At 40.5% G+C, this 17,313-nt stretch overlaps 2 protein-coding genes across 4 annotated transcripts; both read right to left on the bottom strand.

The window, feature by feature from the left end:
* Positions 1-1,147: 1,147 nt before the first annotated feature.
* LOC137103329 (M-phase phosphoprotein 9) lies at positions 1,148-12,333 on the bottom strand. 2 transcript variants are annotated; one of them, XM_067483577.1, is made up of 14 exons: positions 12,208-12,333; positions 10,624-10,883; positions 9,800-9,947; positions 7,651-7,740; positions 7,072-7,562; positions 6,641-6,806; positions 6,368-6,440; positions 5,794-5,897; positions 4,710-4,826; positions 4,160-4,620; positions 3,906-4,055; positions 3,479-3,566; positions 2,709-2,924; positions 1,148-1,165 (listed from the first exon to the last, which is right to left on the bottom strand). In XM_067483577.1, the coding sequence occupies exons 2-14, from the start codon at positions 10,845-10,847 to the stop codon at positions 1,163-1,165; spliced, it is 2,331 nt and encodes a 776-aa protein (XP_067339678.1). In that variant the 5' UTR covers positions 10,848-10,883; positions 12,208-12,333; the 3' UTR covers positions 1,148-1,162. The 2 variants fall into 2 exon arrangements, with proteins under 2 accessions (XP_067339678.1, XP_067339679.1); XM_067483578.1 differs by lacking the exons at positions 1,148-1,165; positions 3,479-3,566 and having other exon boundaries at positions 2,748-2,924.
* Positions 12,334-14,210: 1,877 nt separating this feature from the next.
* LOC137103590 (cyclin-dependent kinase 2-associated protein 1) lies at positions 14,211-17,251 on the bottom strand. Of its 2 annotated transcripts, none has more exons than XM_067484077.1 (4): positions 17,101-17,251; positions 15,211-15,311; positions 14,890-15,016; positions 14,211-14,786 (listed from the first exon to the last, which is right to left on the bottom strand). In XM_067484077.1, exons 1-4 carry the CDS (start codon positions 17,222-17,224, stop codon positions 14,719-14,721), a joined length of 420 nt encoding a protein of 139 aa, XP_067340178.1. In that variant the 5' UTR covers positions 17,225-17,251; the 3' UTR covers positions 14,211-14,718. The 2 variants fall into 2 exon arrangements, with proteins under 2 accessions (XP_067340178.1, XP_067340179.1); XM_067484078.1 differs by lacking the exon at positions 17,101-17,251 and adding an exon at positions 16,467-16,864.
* Positions 17,252-17,313: the final 62 nt, after the last annotated feature.

The following is a 17,313-nucleotide window of genomic DNA, read 5'->3' as shown; positions in this document are numbered from 1 at the left end:
GAGCATATAAAAGTGATTTTCAGATAATAACTCTCACCTCTTTAATTCAGAAATCTGATCGTAGGCATCAACAAGCTTGTTCTCGGTTGATACCAGATTGGTCTGTGAAAACAAAAAGGTGAAAATCTATGCAGCTGAATAAAGACATGACATATATATAGAAAATTAATTTAGCTTGTTGCTACATTTTAATGTGTGAAACTAAATGTTGCACATAAAGTCCAGTGAATGATTACCTTCACCTCCTCATGCTCCTTCATCAGGGAGTCATATTGTCTGAGCAGCTGAGGAAAGAAAAGCTCTTTAATCATTCACGTTTTTAATCATGAAGATCAATGTTTGTGTTGACAGATAATTGTGTAAAACGAAATGAATCCAACCAGCTTTTTGTCTCCTAATACAAAAGCTAAACTACAAATGATTCCACGTAGCTAATTAGCATTAGCACCACGCTTACACTGCATGTCATACAAATAGTGATAACACAAACCTAAGACACGTTGTGCCCAAGATGCTGTTCAAATCAAAGTAATGATATCCTATTCTTAATAATAATAATAATAATAATAATAATAATAATAATAATAATGCATACTGTAAGCTAAAAACACCGTTCAAACATTCAGCTTATAAAAGGAAATTGCTTGTATATGGTTTTTTTAAATATCTTTCACACTTTAAGATTTGTATACTTTTAAAAATTATTGCTTTAATGACATCATCAATGAAATCACATATTGCCTTTGAAGTTTTTGGCTTTAAAGTTTCTAAGAGTAACGGCCTTTGAAGTTTGCCTAACCAGAATATTAAGGAAATGATGTTTCATTTCAGGTGTTTCAGCCCCAAAGTATTCACAGTGCATTTGTTTTTTGGAAATACCTTTTCTAGTTATTCTTCTTCTACTATTATCATCATCATCATCATCATCAAAATCATTATCATCATCCCTAGCATCATCATCATTAGTGATGATGATCACACTTCATAACATTCATCTTATAAAAAGGACATTATTGCTTGTATCTGGCTTTTTAAAAATATTTTATACTTTAAAAAATTATTGCTTTTTCTATTTATTTATTTTTTATTTTACATAAAATCAGCTTACATACCAGTGACATTCTTATGGTTAACCACACTGATGACGCATCCCCTTCTTATTTCACTTGAGTTGAAAGAATAAAATAGAGACTATTCAACACTTTCAGAATAAATTCATCCTACAACTCTTATCTATGGTCCGCATCTGCACTCTGCTGCAGCCGGATGCTGTGCATACATTTCTCTGCGTCTCCCAGGAAACCATGCTCCTGTAGTCGCCTCCCCTTGCTATTAACTTTGCCAACCAATCAGTCCTCTTTTTCTCTTTATGATTATGAAGATATTTCCCCTCTTTTCTTGTAGTTTTGTGTTTTATTTATTCCATTTTAGGTTAACATTGCTTTTTTCAAGTTTAGTTTTACAGACCCATATAACGACAGCGAGACCGATGCTTAAAAAGAGTCACCTCATTAGTGGAAGTGACTGAAACTATAAGCTTTTCAAAGAAGTTGCCCCAATGTCAGACTTTGTATTTTTAAGTTGTTTAAGTTGTTTCTGTAAGGCCCCAATATGTAACTTTTTAGATTAAAGTAACCAGTTTGTACATGTAAGCAGTTCTGACATGTTATATCGCAAATGCTATCCCTTCTCTCACAATCAGAATTTAATCCACAATGCAACTTTAGAGGCCTGTCCTGAAGACCTTCGCAAGAAGCAGGGTAAACGCTTTAATGCCCAGCATGGCTTAGTCTTCTCGTAATACAGCCATGGATTTTCTTAGCATCTTACAATAGTTAGACATTGCAAATGACTCACGACGGCGCCTTTTGAGAAAGTAAGAATAAGAAAAAGAGTAAATGAGAGAGCCAGAGACTTGACAATTGTAAAAATGTGTGAAGTAACCCATTAGCTTCTACAATCGTGGTTGCTAATTTTCCTGATTCATGATTTTAAGTAAATCAAACATTTTACAATAAATTTACAATAAAAGATTAACAATATACAACCGTAACGACACTGCAAATGTCAGCAGTAAGAGCTGAAAGAGATACGCATTAGCTGCTTGCTTTGTTTTGTGTTGCAGTGTTTTCTTGATATGTGGTTGTGTTAGTGAAGTTTGATCAATAGCAAAAGGTTGGACAAATGTAGAAAATTTCCTGAATAACAGAGTAGAAAATTCAGTCCATAACGAGGGACTGGTCCATAACGAGGGACTGGTCCATAACGAGGGACTGGTCCATAACGAGGGACTGGTACAAGAGCTGTGTAAAAGTGAATTACACTCAGCAAATGGCACCAAAGTATAAAATCCTGCGGGTTGGGGGTTTAACGTGAATGAACAGGCTGAACGTCCCAGAGCTGGCCCTGATCCAGAAGAGGAACTTACGACGGGCATGGGGCAAACAGATGAAGCAGCCTGCTTACTAAATTGAACTTCAGGCAGATTCCACAGGTGGAGCATATCACCAGTGATGCTTACAGTGAATAAGAGAAGTGGATCGGGAGGTTCGCTCAAGACCATCCGATCCTGGCAGTGTGTACAGTTTAACATAAAACTAGGCTCTGTAGGTGGGTCCTTAGGAAAAGAAATCGGGACAGTGACAAGCTTACAGTGAATTACAGGACTTTAGAGACGACTTCTGGAGGTGCCCATAATATCAACTTACATCTTGTAGCATCTTGTACTCTTTCTCCCTCCTGGCCTCCTTCTCATCTGCCTCCCTGCTAGCTTTTAGCGCTGCCTCCTCCAGCTGCCGTACACGGGTCTTCAAACGAGCTGCCAGGGTGTCTTTCTCTCTGCCCGAGCGTTTGCTCTCTTCTAGCCGCTGCTGCAGGGACTTAACAGTGGCACCTGCTACAGAGTACCGCTCGGGCCATTCTGCCTGAAAACAATGAAAAGTCCCGTCAAAACCGAGTCGCGAAAGAATGCTTGAATATAAACGCAACATATTGAATGAACAAGTACAAGTGAGTTCAGATGAAATAAAGTGAACCTTTGGTTTTATTTTTCTAAGGCTATATTTATCAGTGAGCTTGAACACTGTAAAGCAATAATCAAAAACAGAATGTTTTCTGTCAGAAAAATAGTCTGGGTAAAAAGAACTCTTCATAAACCCAAAGCCTGGCAATCTAGTGATGTGGTAGTTAGATATTCTTGGTTTGCAGGCCATCTGACGCTTTGTTTAGACCTTTGGTAATTACTTGATTGATCATACAAGTGAACTATTACAATGCCCCTCTAATAAGAACAGGATCCCAAACCTGATTAATCAGGGTGTCAGTCATTTAATGTCATTGTAAAGAACTACACTATCCTTATATATGAACACATAAATACAAAGAAATATTACAGATGTTTGTAACATTAAGACAAACACCAAATTATAAAAACATAAAAATAATAATAATAATAATTTAAAAAAATAGGGACTGATACCAGTTTTTTCTCCAGCAAACTGTTTGTTGCCTCTAGTCCTTGAATACGACTTGTGGCCTCAGACAGAGCTTCTTTAAGATGTTTGCATCTGTAAATAAACCAAAACAAATCCTGTTGCATGTGTCTACAAGTATGCACATCCATTTAAGCTGAATGGATTTAATTGTTATACCTGAGAAGAACTATTTAAACTGTACATATCATCAGAGTCTCTTTTTGACCTTTTTCTTCCTCAACCCATTGTGCTGGGTTGTCATTGAGTAATCATCATTCATACCTTCATATATTTTTTTTTATATTTTAAAACTTCATGTATTTTGTATAAATATGCAATTTTTATGTCTTTGGGGCAGATGAGTAACAAGGATAAGCAATTAGATTAAAACAGAATCAAATGAATTATACAATAAATACTGCAAATGCAAACCTCTCTGTTAGAGTCTGATTAATCTTTTCTAAATCCTGGGGCAGATCTCGAAGTTTGAGTTTGTCCCGCAGTATCTGGATCTCAGACTCGTAATACGCTTTAAGATCAGCCACGTGTCGAGAGTGTTTGTCTCTCAGGTTCTGCCTTAGTCTGAGGAAACAAGGAAAGCAGAAGATGAAGTCATGTATATAACACAGTGATGAGTGATCAGATGCTAACTACTTTCAAACTCAATGTGCACAATTTATACTCACAGAGAAAGGACGACAGGATCCTCTAGTGATGAAGCCCTCTCCATGTTTGGAGTGCCAGCAAGCTGCAGAGTAGTGCCAGAACCTGAACATGGCTTCAGGGTGCTGGTGTGGGTGTGACTGCCCTCCTCTTCACTAGCTAAGGGGACACTGGGTTTACGTTGCTGGCTGGCTATGGGAGAGGGACGGGTCTTTCCCAGGGAAACAGACGCGTTTCCCCACAGGTTTTGCAGTTTGGAGGGTGAAGGTCCAGCAGCTGAAACACTGGAGGTATCAGAAATACAGTCTGTGTCTCCAGGGTTGGGGCTACCCTCCACCATGCTGTCAGGGGTCACAGGGGTGCCCACTCTGGGGTAGAGGAAGGGCTGAGTGGCAAATGAGGGGCTGCTAAAATGAGAGGGTGAAGTGAAGCCAGAGGTACGATCTGACTGCCGTGTGATGGTTGCTGGGTCCAAGGTCAACAACTGCAGCACAAAGAGGGACAGAGAGTGGAGGGTTAGAGGCCTGAGGCAAAGGGGAAATGTAATACAAGGGGTTGAATCATGTGACCTACCTGTGGTGTTGAAGGACTGGAGGTAACAGAGCCTTCCAAGTCTGGACGTTTACAGTCTGTTCTTTGCCTGTTGCGATAGATCTCTTTGAGAGAGAGCTGGGGCTCCTGAGATGGAGTCTGCAACAGATGGAGATGAGACATCCAGGAGGAGTTGGATTTAGAATGTTATCCACTAAAATATCATGTGTCACAAACGTGTGACTGTAAATAACCTACATTTGAGCTAATTCTTGCACTAATGGAAAGTGGGGGTGCCTGCCAGTTGGTAAGGCAGTCGTCCACAGACCACAGGGTCAGTAGTTCAATCCCCGGTCACCGGCTATATGTCTAAGTGTCTCTGGGCAAGACACTGAACCCCTAACAGCCCATTCCCCTCCCCAGCTGTGCAGTGCCGGTCCAAGCCTGGTAGAAACTGGGGAGGGTTGCGTCAGGAAGGGCGTCTGGCGTAAAAACTGTGCCAAATCAACATGCGGAGAATGATCCGCTGTGGCGACCCTGAACTCGCGGGATAAGCTGAAAGGACTTGTACTAATGAAAAGTGTAATCTGGGTCTGTATTTTTTTAAAGGTCACTTTTAGGAATTGCAATGAACATTACCCAACAACAAACAGGTGAAGTTCAGTGTGTGATCAAGAGGTTATACACAAAGCACCGTCAAGTACAAAGACGAGGGGGATGGGAGGTTCGGTGTTGTACATCAGTGATGCAGGTATACAGCTGCACACAGAAGCTAACATACAACATCTGGCCGGGACCCAGAGTAATTAAAAACCCCAAACTTAGCCCGTGGTTGCATCAGACTACCCATGGTAAGCCAAATACCAATTTGATTTTTGAATACACTTAAAACAAAGTTTTAAATAATTTGCAAGCTCCAACCTTCATCTCTCATACAACTCAAAGTTACTGGTGTATAGAACAATACCCCCAACTTTTTTTGCTGGTAACACTACATCCACTACCACTGCTGTAAGAAAATGCTGTCTACTAAAATCCGCCAATCTAGGTGCATTTTAAAAGATCAATATAGATTCAAATGAAGCCACGCGACCAACTGTCACTGAACGGCAGCACTGTTACTCACAAGACTCATGGAAGCCTCTTGCAGTAGGAGGTAAGCGTTGCTGTCAAAGTTGTCTGGTAGAGGGTGATACAGTTCATTCTCATGCAGCCGCCAATAAGTGAGACCTAAAACAGGGAAAAGAACTGATGTTATTCAATGTTTTTTTTCCTGTGTCAGTGCTATAATTACACTGTGATTATGACAATGTGTCAAGCCTTTATGGAAATATAACAAAAACATGTTTCAGGCAGATGAATACCAGTAAAATGGCATTTTATAAGTTAGCAATAGCACAGAAGTAAAGAGAACTGCAATACAAATGAAATAAAGACATTACTGTACATGCATATGACATATAATGGACTAAATTGCAAGTGTGCAAAGTTACTAGCAAAGGCACATGTACACACATCACGTTTGAGGAATAAAACACAAAAAAAAACAAAGTATTTTCCCATGTGCTCATTATAAGCTCATGCAACATTGCCATCTTACTGTCAGCTGTGGTAAAACAGGGCTTCATCTATCATAACAGTAAAATCCTGTATTATTCTATTTTCACACACTCCCATTGTCTGTGAGCCTGAATTGTTACCTGAGGCCTCAGACATCAGGCTGTCACTCCTCTTCAGAGAGAAAGAGCAGGACGGCTCCCCAGTGGCTCTATGCTGAAACCCAATGCAGATTATGGGTAAGATTTAGCAGCAGGGATGTTATCAGGAGAAACACAACAGAAATATGCACTGAAAACAAAACACTACAGAAGTAGAGCAGTGATAAACTAGACAACATTATTCTTATTCTCTTGTCTATATATTTACTATTCCTGTAAAATCCTGTCTGCTCTCAAGGAGGTGGTGAGTTGTACCTGCTCCTGGGAGACTGTGCCCTCCAAGGGGTTTTGGCTGTGGGACTCTCTGAGACTTTGTGGCGGCTCGTGGTGTTCAGGGATTTGGCATGATGCTTGTCCTGGTTTGCTCTTCTTGGGACGGAGTTTTTGCCTCTGGGCCCAGGAGGTCAACGGTTGGTTCGTGCTACCAACAGACCAGATCATGGTAATGTAATGGGGAAAAAAAGTGACAATATGACCTACAAGTATCTGACAAAACTTTTCAGTTTTGTAGGAACATACTACCATTGTATAGCAACAGTCTCTAATTATATAATTGTGGCTCTGTGAAAGGATTTGCTTGTAGTTCTGAAACTACAAGAATCAGGAGCTGAATCAGCTGCTACCTCTGATACATTTTTGTTCATTGTTGAGTTTATATTAAAAGCAAGGTCAGAGGTTTGACATACCCAGATGTTTTCTGTTGGTAGACTAATGGGTTTGAATCCTCCACACTGAGACACCTCTCGTTGGGCAAATCCTGCATGCACCCAATCACAGTTGTCTCTGTGTCTTCCTGAAGGTTAGAGGACCAATGGTGCTTCTTCCTCTCATGACTACCATCCTCATCTTCGGCCGGAGATGCTTCAGGACATGTTTCCCAAGCAGACAGAGTCCCATAGCCACTGCTGAGCAGGGTAGTCGCCCGCTCCTCCCCATGGTTGGTGGTTTCTGATCTGTTAAGCTGAGGTGTGAGGGGGTGTGAGGGGGGTGTATGTGCAGGGCCTGTCCGTGGCACACTTTTGGGCACTATGCAGTCACTGGGGATGACGGCGAATATATAGTCCTTCATGTTTGCTGTAGTTTTGGTTGGCGGAGTTTGGGAAAACTCTGCGTGTGGGTGGACACTGGCCTGGCGGTTCTGGAGCTGAACCAGGGCCTTAATTTCATCCTGAATCAACTAGAAAAGAAACACATAATTGTTTGACTGAGTAATTAAATATTTGAACCCAGCTCACGTGATGAGACATGGTTGAATGTGGCATTACCTGTATTTGGCACTGGTATTGTTCTTGCTGAGCAAGTATCTGCTCTTGGTATTGCTTCTCAACCAGCTGAAACAGATGCAGCCATCGACCCTGTTGCAGAGAAAGTCGTCATACAGTGTTATGTACCATCATTATTAGAAGTAAAACCTACTGCTGATTTTAAGTTTTCTTTGCCTTTGACCATCAACATAAATGTAACATAACTTGTAGTGATCAACGTGATCTTGTAGTGATCTGATTACACATTTATTTTAAATAATCCGTGCAGTAGGTCAATCGTTGTCTAGAGCTTATCTTGAAAGTTGCACCTTATGCTGTTACTTGGGTTGGATGATGGGAGGCTGTTTTCTGAGTTCTTTTTCTTTAGGCCTTTGTTGCATTTACTTGTATTTAGACCTCAAATGTAGTTACAGAACACAAAGTGTCCTCATCATGTGTAACGTTAGCTACATTTATTTTCCTGACACAGCAATTTGTGTCACGCATGTCAATTGAAAATCTTTAAAGCCAGTTTAGGCCACAAGGATCCCCATGATGTCAAGTCACAAAAATCTATGTGGGCCGTCTGCGAAGGGAACATGGCTGTGTGCAAATAACAAAGGCATTTTACAAAGGCATACATTTCAAATAAATTTAGAAAGTCTTCACTAAATTAGCCTACACACTACATGTCTATACATACTGTATGCAGGTTTAGAAGTATTTATTTGTGAAGGTTGAGGGAGAAGTTCAGCATGATGTCAAGAGAAAGTAAAACCCCAATTCACAAAAAGGGACAATGTGTAAAGATGGGCAGAGGTTCACCAATGTGTGACAAACTGCATCTAAAAATTGTGAAACAATTTCAGAAAAATGACTTTGAAGATCCCGCCATCAACAGTGTATAATAACATCAAAAGATTCAGAGAATCAGGAGGAATCTCTGTGCTCAAGGGACAAGGCAGAAGGTCAAAACTGGATGAACGTGATCTTTGGGCCCTCAGGCAGCACTGCATTAGAAACAGGCCTGATTCTCTACTGGACATCACTGCATGGGCTCAGAAATCACTGTCTGTGAACACAGGTCACTGTGCCATCCACAAGTAAGTTAAAACTGTATCACGCAAAGAAGAAGCCAGATGTGAACACTGTGCAGAAACGCAGAAATGTTCTCTGGACCAAAACTCATTTAAAATGGTCTGAGGCAAAATGGAAAACTGTGGTCAGGTGAATAAAAAGTTGAAATTCTTTTTGAAAATCATGGATATCTTGTCCTGAGGACTAAAGAGGAGAGGGACCATCCAGATTGTTATCAGTAGACAGTTCAAAAGCCTGCACCTCTGATGGTATAGGGGGGCATTAGTGCCTATGGTGTGGGCAGCTTACACATCTGCAAAGGCTCCATCAATGCTGAAAAGCACATAGAGGTTTTAGAGCAACATATGCTCCATCCAGAGATGAAAGAGTTTCAGGGAAGACCTTGCATATTTCAGCAAGACAATGCTAAACCACATACTGCATCCATCACAACAGCATGGCTTCACAGGAGAAGAGTCTGGGTGCTGAACTGGCCTGACTGCAATCCAGACCTTTCACCAGTACTAAACATTTAGTGCATCATAAAACGAAAAATCCATCAACAAAGGCCCAGGACTGTTGAGCAGCTAGAGTCCTGCATCAGACAAGAATGGGACAACATTTCTCCCCAAAAACTCCAGCAACTGGTCTCCTCACTTCCCAGATGTTTACAGACAATTGTTAAAAGAAGAAAGTATACTATAAAATGGTAACTGTCACCCTGTTCTAACTTTTTTGAGATGTGTTGCTGCCATCAAATTCAAAATGAGCTCATATTTTGCATGAAAGGGTAAAATGTTTTATTTATATGTTTATGTTCTATTGCGAATAAAATATGGGTTGGTGAGATTTGCAAAGTGTGTCTTCACAGGTATGAAGACTAACAGATGAACTGTGCTTTTGTGTTATAGCACATCACAAGCAAATCACATTAAAGATGAGTTGCAGTGAGGTGCTGTTTGGGGTGTCTCACTGTCAGGTGTGATTTGCACAAAGTCTAAAAGTGACAGCTCAAAAATTAAACTGCCAATTGCAGCACACACAAACCACTGCCTGAGCAGCTAACCCTGACGGCCCAGGGAGAGTTTCCCACCTCACAGTCCTTCCAGATCTCAGGGTCTGTCTCGCCACTGCTCTGGATCTCCTGCACCAAGGCCCTGAGGGTCTCTAGGGAGCTTGGGTTGATGAAAGGGAGGTTCTTCTCTTGTTCAAATGCTTCATCTGTGCTCAGACATAGGCTCCTGTAATAGAAACATATGGCAAACAAAATTCATATACCTTACCTAGACATGATACAATAAGATCCCTGGTTCTCCAGCAAAAATTAAATCAAATCAAATTAGGAGATACACAGCCTCTTGGACACCCGACATTAAACTATAACCACATTAATTGGTTAAAACAACCGTAGACACTTATATCTATATTGACATAGTTATCAAAACTCCTTCTGAAATGTAAAGAGGCAGTCACCTTTCTCTCAGTGCAAGGCTCAACTAGTATTCTCTCAAATGTATTTTATAATCTATTTTCTGTGAGGGAATTAATGTTTCTGTTTTTGTAATAAAGAAACATGTCCCCCAGTGTAACAATGTAGCGCACTGATGTGCTTTTAATGGTTTTGTAACAAGAGTGGAAAATCCCAGCACAGACAAATAAGGTAAACCAAGTTCCAGATTTAAGGTTGTTACAGCGAGTAAATGAAATATATTTTAGAATTTGCTGCTCCTTTTTGTCTTTTGTTAGTATAAACTCTTTCTAATCTTTTTATGACAATTTCTTGATGTAACATAGAGCAATTTATCAATTACAATTTTAAAAATTGGATTAATTAGGCAATAACTTTAATCTTACAGAGTACATAGGAACTACTGCCTTTAATTTTTCATTGTGAAATCATGTGCTCAGTTACTCCACCTGATCTCGCATGCTGGTGTGATGTCCATGGACCTGTTCTCCACAGCAACTCCTGTTGTTTTGGAGGTTGTGTGTCCCTTCTCTGAGACGGCCAGCCCCGAGGACGATGTCCCCTCAGAGGACACCAAAGACGTCTCGCTCTCTTTACCCACATCTCCGACATGACAATGGCTCAAAGCCCCTGAGCTGGACACATCCTCAGAGATACTGTCATCTGTGGACATGTTTATGGGTCCATGCGAAGGGGGTCAGGTTGACAGCTAGAAATAAAGAGGGGAGAAAAAGTAGTACTGCATTGAGTTGACAGTTGTAATTTCTTTATAAAGGGCAGATAAAACACATATGGAAGCTTTAACATGTGATGCAGAAACCAAATAATACCGAACAGTATTTAAACATTTAGGCAAAAAAAATTTATTTGACATTTGAGGGTTTTCCTTGCTGTATCAAAGCTCCTGGATCGTTCTCATTGTGTTCTAACATTTAAAAAAACAAGCAATAAATGTAATGACAAAAACAAAACAAACACACACATCCAAAAGTAATGAAGATTGTAAGCCTTATGTAAAATAGTGAAAAATGCTTCCTTTAGTTTCTTAACTGCCAATAATAAAATAGTATAATTAGACATTATTAACACTCACAGCGGCACTGACTAATATTTTCTTCTTACTTGCTTTTAAATAAGTAAGATTTTGAATGCAGGACTTGTAGTTGAGCATTTTCCGCAGTGTGGTAGTGGTACTTTTATTTAATTAAAAGTTTTTTTAATTAAAATAATAATACTTCCTTTACTACTGGCAATCAGACAGACTATGATTAGTTATTTGAATCTAACTTTTCATTTTCAGGTCTGGTGTGGAAACATGGTTTGATGTAAGAAAAAAAAAAAGCTGTCATGGTAACGAAAACATTAACACGCTGGCAGATTCCAGACACTACTGTTTAATAAGTAGCTGTTGGAATGATGCTGAAGTTAGCGTGCGAATCTTTTGCATCTGCCGCCACATTCGACGGTCAACAAAACCAAAACACTAATATTTACCGCTAAGCTAATATGCCAACGAATGCATTAGCATCCCGTTCACTGGGAACGACCTTTGCTTTTCCAGTTATGACACGTGTTTCCCTGTGTGTTGACACACAGTCGAATAGTCGGTTAATAACACAGGCGCCACCATCGGAACTGGTGCTGGTTTGATTCAGTGGATGGTTGGTTAACTTAATAAACAGCAACAAAGTCCGTACGGGACTGATAGCATTAGCCACGCAGCGGCCAGGACAATTGAACTACACCAGCTACATTCACGTTAGCGAATTTCCCGACGGCGTCAGCCAACAACATTGATGCCTGTCAGTTGGTCAGTTAGCTAGTTGTTCAGCTAGCGAGAGCCCTGCTACGGGCAATGTAACGTGTGATGGTTAACGTTACCTAGCTAGCTAAGTTGTGCTGCCTTGATTTATTACATGTTTGTAAGCCCGGGGAAGGTAGAGCTGGACATTCGGCTAACACACACAGCCGAATGAAAATAAAAAACGCACTTTTTAATAGAAGCTAGAGAAGCACAAAGAGCCTGAACTTACCAATACCCTTGTGTCGTTATTTCATCCATATTTGTCAGTGAGTTGACGGGTTGGCTAGCTGCTTCCTGGTTGGCTACTGCACTGCAGAGATCGCAGGCATCTCTAACGTTCGCAGCCCCGCACCTTATTGGTCAAAGCGCGATTAAAATGCAGCGATCCGATTGGTCGTCACTTTCGCCCTGCGCTTGTATTGGTTGCTCGTAGAAAGAGGCGGACACATGTGTTTGGACCAAAACTGACTGATGACAACCATCACGCTGTGACACACTGTCCACCAACACACTTCTTTCACGTTGTCATTATGGGCCATTGTTTGTAGAACTGTGAGGAAAAGAATGAATTGGATCCATTTTGGAATATGGCTGTAACATATCAAAATGTGAAAAAGGTCACGCTGTGAATTGTGGATGCACTTTCGTGAATACAGACTCTTAATACAAATAACAATAGGTGAATTAAAAAGCTATGACCTCTTCTTATGGAGTAATGTCTGCACATCATTGCTTCAAGAAATGGGGCATTCGGCGTAATGAGTACTTGTATATTCCATGACATTTTCATGCAAATACTGTACTTGTATATATAACATATAACTATTTATGATATCCGATATATATAAAACACAATATCTAATTATGAAACATAGTGACTATTACATCTTTTATACATATAAAACCCACACGCATACATAAAGCGGCATATCCAAACGAGAAAAAGAAAAAGGAAAAAGGAAGCGTCTACAAAAAGCACTATGTCAAGTCCTTCTCAATCCCTGTAACTCTTGAAAATCTTGTCTTTATTATTAATTAAATATTATTTATTATTAATTTAATTCAAACTGATTGATATTTGGGCTCTGCTGTACTTCAATTTCTAAACTGTTCAATAGATTTACTCCACATATGATACACAAAAGTATCTTCTAGTGGTGTGATTGCTTTTGATTCTGAATTTAAGATTTCCCCTGAAATCTTAACCCCCCCACTCGTTCGCTGAACAATGTTTCCTGGCAATAAGTTATATTCAGCCTTAAAGATTATTTGTGCTGTATGAAATTCCACCACACCTGTAATTTTGAATAACTTTGACTGTAGGTTATCCAGTTTTACGAATGATCCCTTTTGCTCTTTTTTGATAAAAAACACAGTGAATATAGTGTGTTTTTATAGTTATTGCCCCAGACTTCTGCACGGTAATTTGAATATGGTAAAACTAGTGAACAGCAGAGAGTGTGACGTGATTTATGGTCCGAAACCTGCTTTCCTTTATTTAATACTGTGATGACTCTGACAGTTTAGATTGTACATGTGATTTCCCATTAATTTTCTTGTCTATTATTACACAAAGATATTTGTTTTTATGTATTCTCTCAATTTCCACCCCATCTATCTTAGTATTACAGAACATTTTAATATCTCGTTAATTGCTATTAAAATGTAACGTTCACAAAGGTACATTCAATGAAAGAAAACTTCAAATGAAAAATACATAATACAGGTTATGGCAAGATGGCATGCTTCTGTATAAACTACGTATCGTCAATGGAACAGGCTGATGAATCTTATTTGAAGTGGGGGAAAATTTTAAATCTGCACTGAATAATCTATAAAGATTATGTGATTACATTTTGATGTTTTGAAATCAATTATTAAAATATTTAGTTTGGGGTATAATATTTTCAACAATATACCCCAAATTTCCTTAAGTCTCCTCACAGAACTTACCTTTTTATTTTCACATCTTTATTTGTGTTGCAAAGTTATTTCCCCATTTACAACCAAAACCTGAACTGATAACGGTGCTGGATAAAAAGTCACTAGACTATTTCCCCTGAGGACAAACCAAAATGTGATGGCAACTCATAAAGCTATAAGTAAATTCGTCAAACAGTTCGGAAGATACTTTTCAGTCTAAAAAGTCTTTGCGTTACGCGTTTCACTATGAGGCTAATCAGGATTACACAAGAAACGTTCAAAACACAATGAATCACAAGGACAACTATATTGAAAATACAATTTATTACACTGAGTAATAAATAGATACAAAGATGCAGGTAACAGCATTTTCTTTTTTTTTTTTTATTTTAATACCAAAACCGACCTCAGTATGGATGAACTGGTGCATTTGGCACGTCTCTGTCTGAAAAACAGACGGAATACTATCAACCCCTGTACAAGCCATGCAGTGTCTAGGATTAACCCATGGGCCCGTTCGCATGCATAAACCAATGTTTTAAATACGAAGTCACAACTAAGATCCCAAAAATGGGGGCATAAAAAACACATGAGATTCTCTCATTTGAATCCAAATAACCCACACATGATTTAAATGATCCTCCAGTACCCTTGGGGTCATGATTATGATTTTTTTTTTTCCTCTCTAGAAGTTTGGTTTCCAATCCTTTGTTCATTTACTTCCTTTTCGGAAAGGAAATGCCATGCAAGTTATTTATTTTGTTTCATGAGACGCGCACCGTTACTTCTTCTTGCTTGCGGGAATGTGTGTTTGTAGCTAGGACCTTGCGTTTCTCTCAGTTTCAGCCAAGCACTCACGCACCAGTCCTCTGGCGTGGATGATTCCTTTGAAGACAGACAAAAATAAATAAATAAAAAATGGGATGGAAAAACTTTAAATCCCACATCTCTGTGCTTTTCGTGCTCTTTAACCAGGGTTTAGAGTTACCTCTTTTCAGTCTCTCCATCGCACTCTTACTTCCAGCGTACGTGGGCCTGATCTCCTTCCCAAGTTCTTCAATGATGGCCAGCAGCTCTGCATATTTGTTCTGAGGCACTTGGCTGCCAGTAGAGCCCTGAAGTGAGAGCAAATACACTTTTTACTCTTTTTTTCCCCTTTTAAACAAAGAGGTGGGGGGAGACAACCACGCTTTCTGCAGTGGAATTTATGTTTCTGAATTGTGCAATAACTTAAGTCTTTCATTTACTTAACACTTTTAATAACTGTGAAAACAGAGCGATGTTCTTCGAAGAAACTATTTGCAGTCACCTGTGAGAATCCCAGAGATGGAGGTCCATAGTCACTGACGAGGGGCCTGTAGGACTGCAACGTGGCCAGGTTCGCCGCTGATGGGTACTGAAGGCTTCCAACTGTGAACAAATCCAAAATCGGTCAAGAACAGTTTACAGTTTTGGTCGGTGCAAAACAACACTTTCATTCATTATCAATGCATTTTTTATTTTTATTTTTTTACATTTCAGATAAAAGTTCAAATGCTGTTTACAGTTCCTCAGAAACCAAGACGACACTTTCAAATAGCTTGTTTTCTGCAACAGTCCAACTCTATCAATTCAATTTGATTTTCCTTCTATGAAATTGTTAATTAATCAGGCCTCGCTGATGTAAACTGATTAAAACACCTACGAGGTGTAAAGCAGTGTGCAGCTCAACAGCAGCACAAACCACATCCTCCAAAATGATCATATAGTGGAAGCAACTCCTCCGAAACTGTTCAGTCACCAACATGATCACTTTAATGATGGACTGTTAGACTCCACAGGTTTCACTTTAGTTACGTGCACCTTGATGTACTGGTAAAGTCAGAATATAGTGAGAATTAGTTAATGATATTCTAAGAATATCTTGAGAGTAAAAGACCAAATATTCTGTCTCTATTCCGACTTGAGTCTGACTTTGAATATCACTACGCTGCATCTTACTTCTGGAGACTGAGCCAAGAATCAAACCATTATCTGTTCCGTCTTTGCAACGTGTCCCTAAACAAAGCCGCCACATGAGTCTCTCTGTGGCTTCCCCCCCACGATGATCCCCACACCCCCGCGACGAGCAGCTGTAATGTCCCGCCTCGGACGCCAGGTGTCCTCGAAGAGTCGTCAAAAAATTCAGAGCAGATCAATCAGCAGCTCCGACCGAGGAGCATCATGGAGGAAACGGAACAAGGCTGGCTCAAGAAGACACAAGTGATACATTTTTGTCACCGCGTATCGGCGCCCACCCGGCGGGACCAGGAGCCCGGACGGCGGGTAGCCACATCGTAGGAACCGCCGCCGTCTGCTTCCACATCCCGAGCGGGTTTGTGGGCCGCCCTAAGGCGCGGATGGCGCTCTTTTACATTAGTAATAATGGCGGATATGAATTAGCCTAGCTCCCAGGATCTGACCCTATATATATAACTGGACAAAAACTACAGACACGGTCTTTCTCCAGGTATTCTCCGAGATCCCGAATTTAACACTCGATCTAACGCGCCGATACTTGGATTTTCTCCCCCGTTTTCGCCTTACCCTGGTTCCCAGAAGTTCCCGGAATGTGCTGATGGACGTTGGGTTTGTAAGACATTCCCAAAGACATAGTAAATGAAAGAAATAAAAATGACCCGAAATTCAGTGAAGCGTCTGTCTCTCACTTTTTGTTTACAACAGCGGCACCGGCAAAAATGGCCGTCACTTTATATTGACACCCAGCGGGCTGTGTACCGCTGTTCCCAGACCGCGGCGCCGCGTCCCGAACACGCTGAAAAACGGCATTTTGGGCCACAAAGCGGCCGAATCCGCGCACGGTTCCGCTCGGTTTAACGCGCATTTAACGAAGTGCGTTCCAACTCGTCGGGAAGTCGACTTTAAAGCGCGCTTTCATAGAAGCCTGGTAACAAAACGATTTTTTTTTTTTTTTTTTAAAGGAAGTCTTTGCACATGTGAGGCGCTTTTCACACATTTAAAAGTCTCTTCCTACACTTGCGCGTCACATTAAACAGCAGAACCTGAACACACACACACACAATTTGTACAGAGCTACGTAACGAGAGCTCAGACTTTCCATCCAATCAGCTGATTTCGTTCGGTTAATAGCGGTTTTGTTTCACTCAAGTTTGCTTTTGTCCTAAACCCAAAAGCCGAGCTGGAAGCAGTCTGCAGAGACCTGGTTTTGTGTGAGGGGACGCATCCATGTGGGCCCGTGCAGCTTTTGCAACAATCACACAAACACACACACACAAAGAAAGGAAAGTAAAAGTGAGGTTGCTGGTGAAGGGTCCACTCCTCATCTGGAGACATGTGGCTGTGGATGGGATCAGCAGGAGCCGGTTAAAGGCCCCCCACCGCCCCATCCCAGCCCAGCCCAGGTCCTTTGTGT

Source organism: Channa argus, chromosome 18 (assembly GCF_033026475.1).
Source record: "Channa argus isolate prfri chromosome 18, Channa argus male v1.0, whole genome shotgun sequence".
NCBI classification, from domain to species: Eukaryota; Metazoa; Chordata; class Actinopteri; order Anabantiformes; family Channidae; genus Channa; species Channa argus.
This window is presented reverse-complemented; position numbering and strand designations above follow the sequence as displayed.

Bases quoted from the DNA above. Each gene is read 5' to 3' on its own strand.
- LOC137103329 (XM_067483577.1), bottom strand. From the start codon at position 10,847: ATGTCCACAGATGACAGTATCTCTGAGGATGTGTCCAGCTCAGGGGCT. The intron at 5,898-6,367 runs GTAACAATTCAG...TCCCTGTTTTAG, and splicing joins CCTGATGTCTGAGGCCTCAG to GTCTCACTTATTGGCGGCTG. The intron at 4,056-4,159 runs GTGAGTATAAAT...TTGTTTCCTCAG, and splicing joins GATCCTGTCGTCCTTTCTCT to ACTAAGGCAGAACCTGAGAG.
- LOC137103590 (XM_067484077.1), bottom strand. From the start codon at position 17,224: ATGAGGAGTGGACCCTTCACCAGCAACCTCACTTTTACTTTCCTTTCT. The intron at 15,312-17,100 runs GTCTCTGCAGAC...ATTTGTTCACAG, and splicing joins GTCCCCTCACACAAAACCAG to TTGGAAGCCTTCAGTACCCA. The intron at 15,017-15,210 runs GTGACTGCAAAT...CTCTCACTTCAG, and splicing joins CATCTCTGGGATTCTCACAG to GGCTCTACTGGCAGCCAAGT.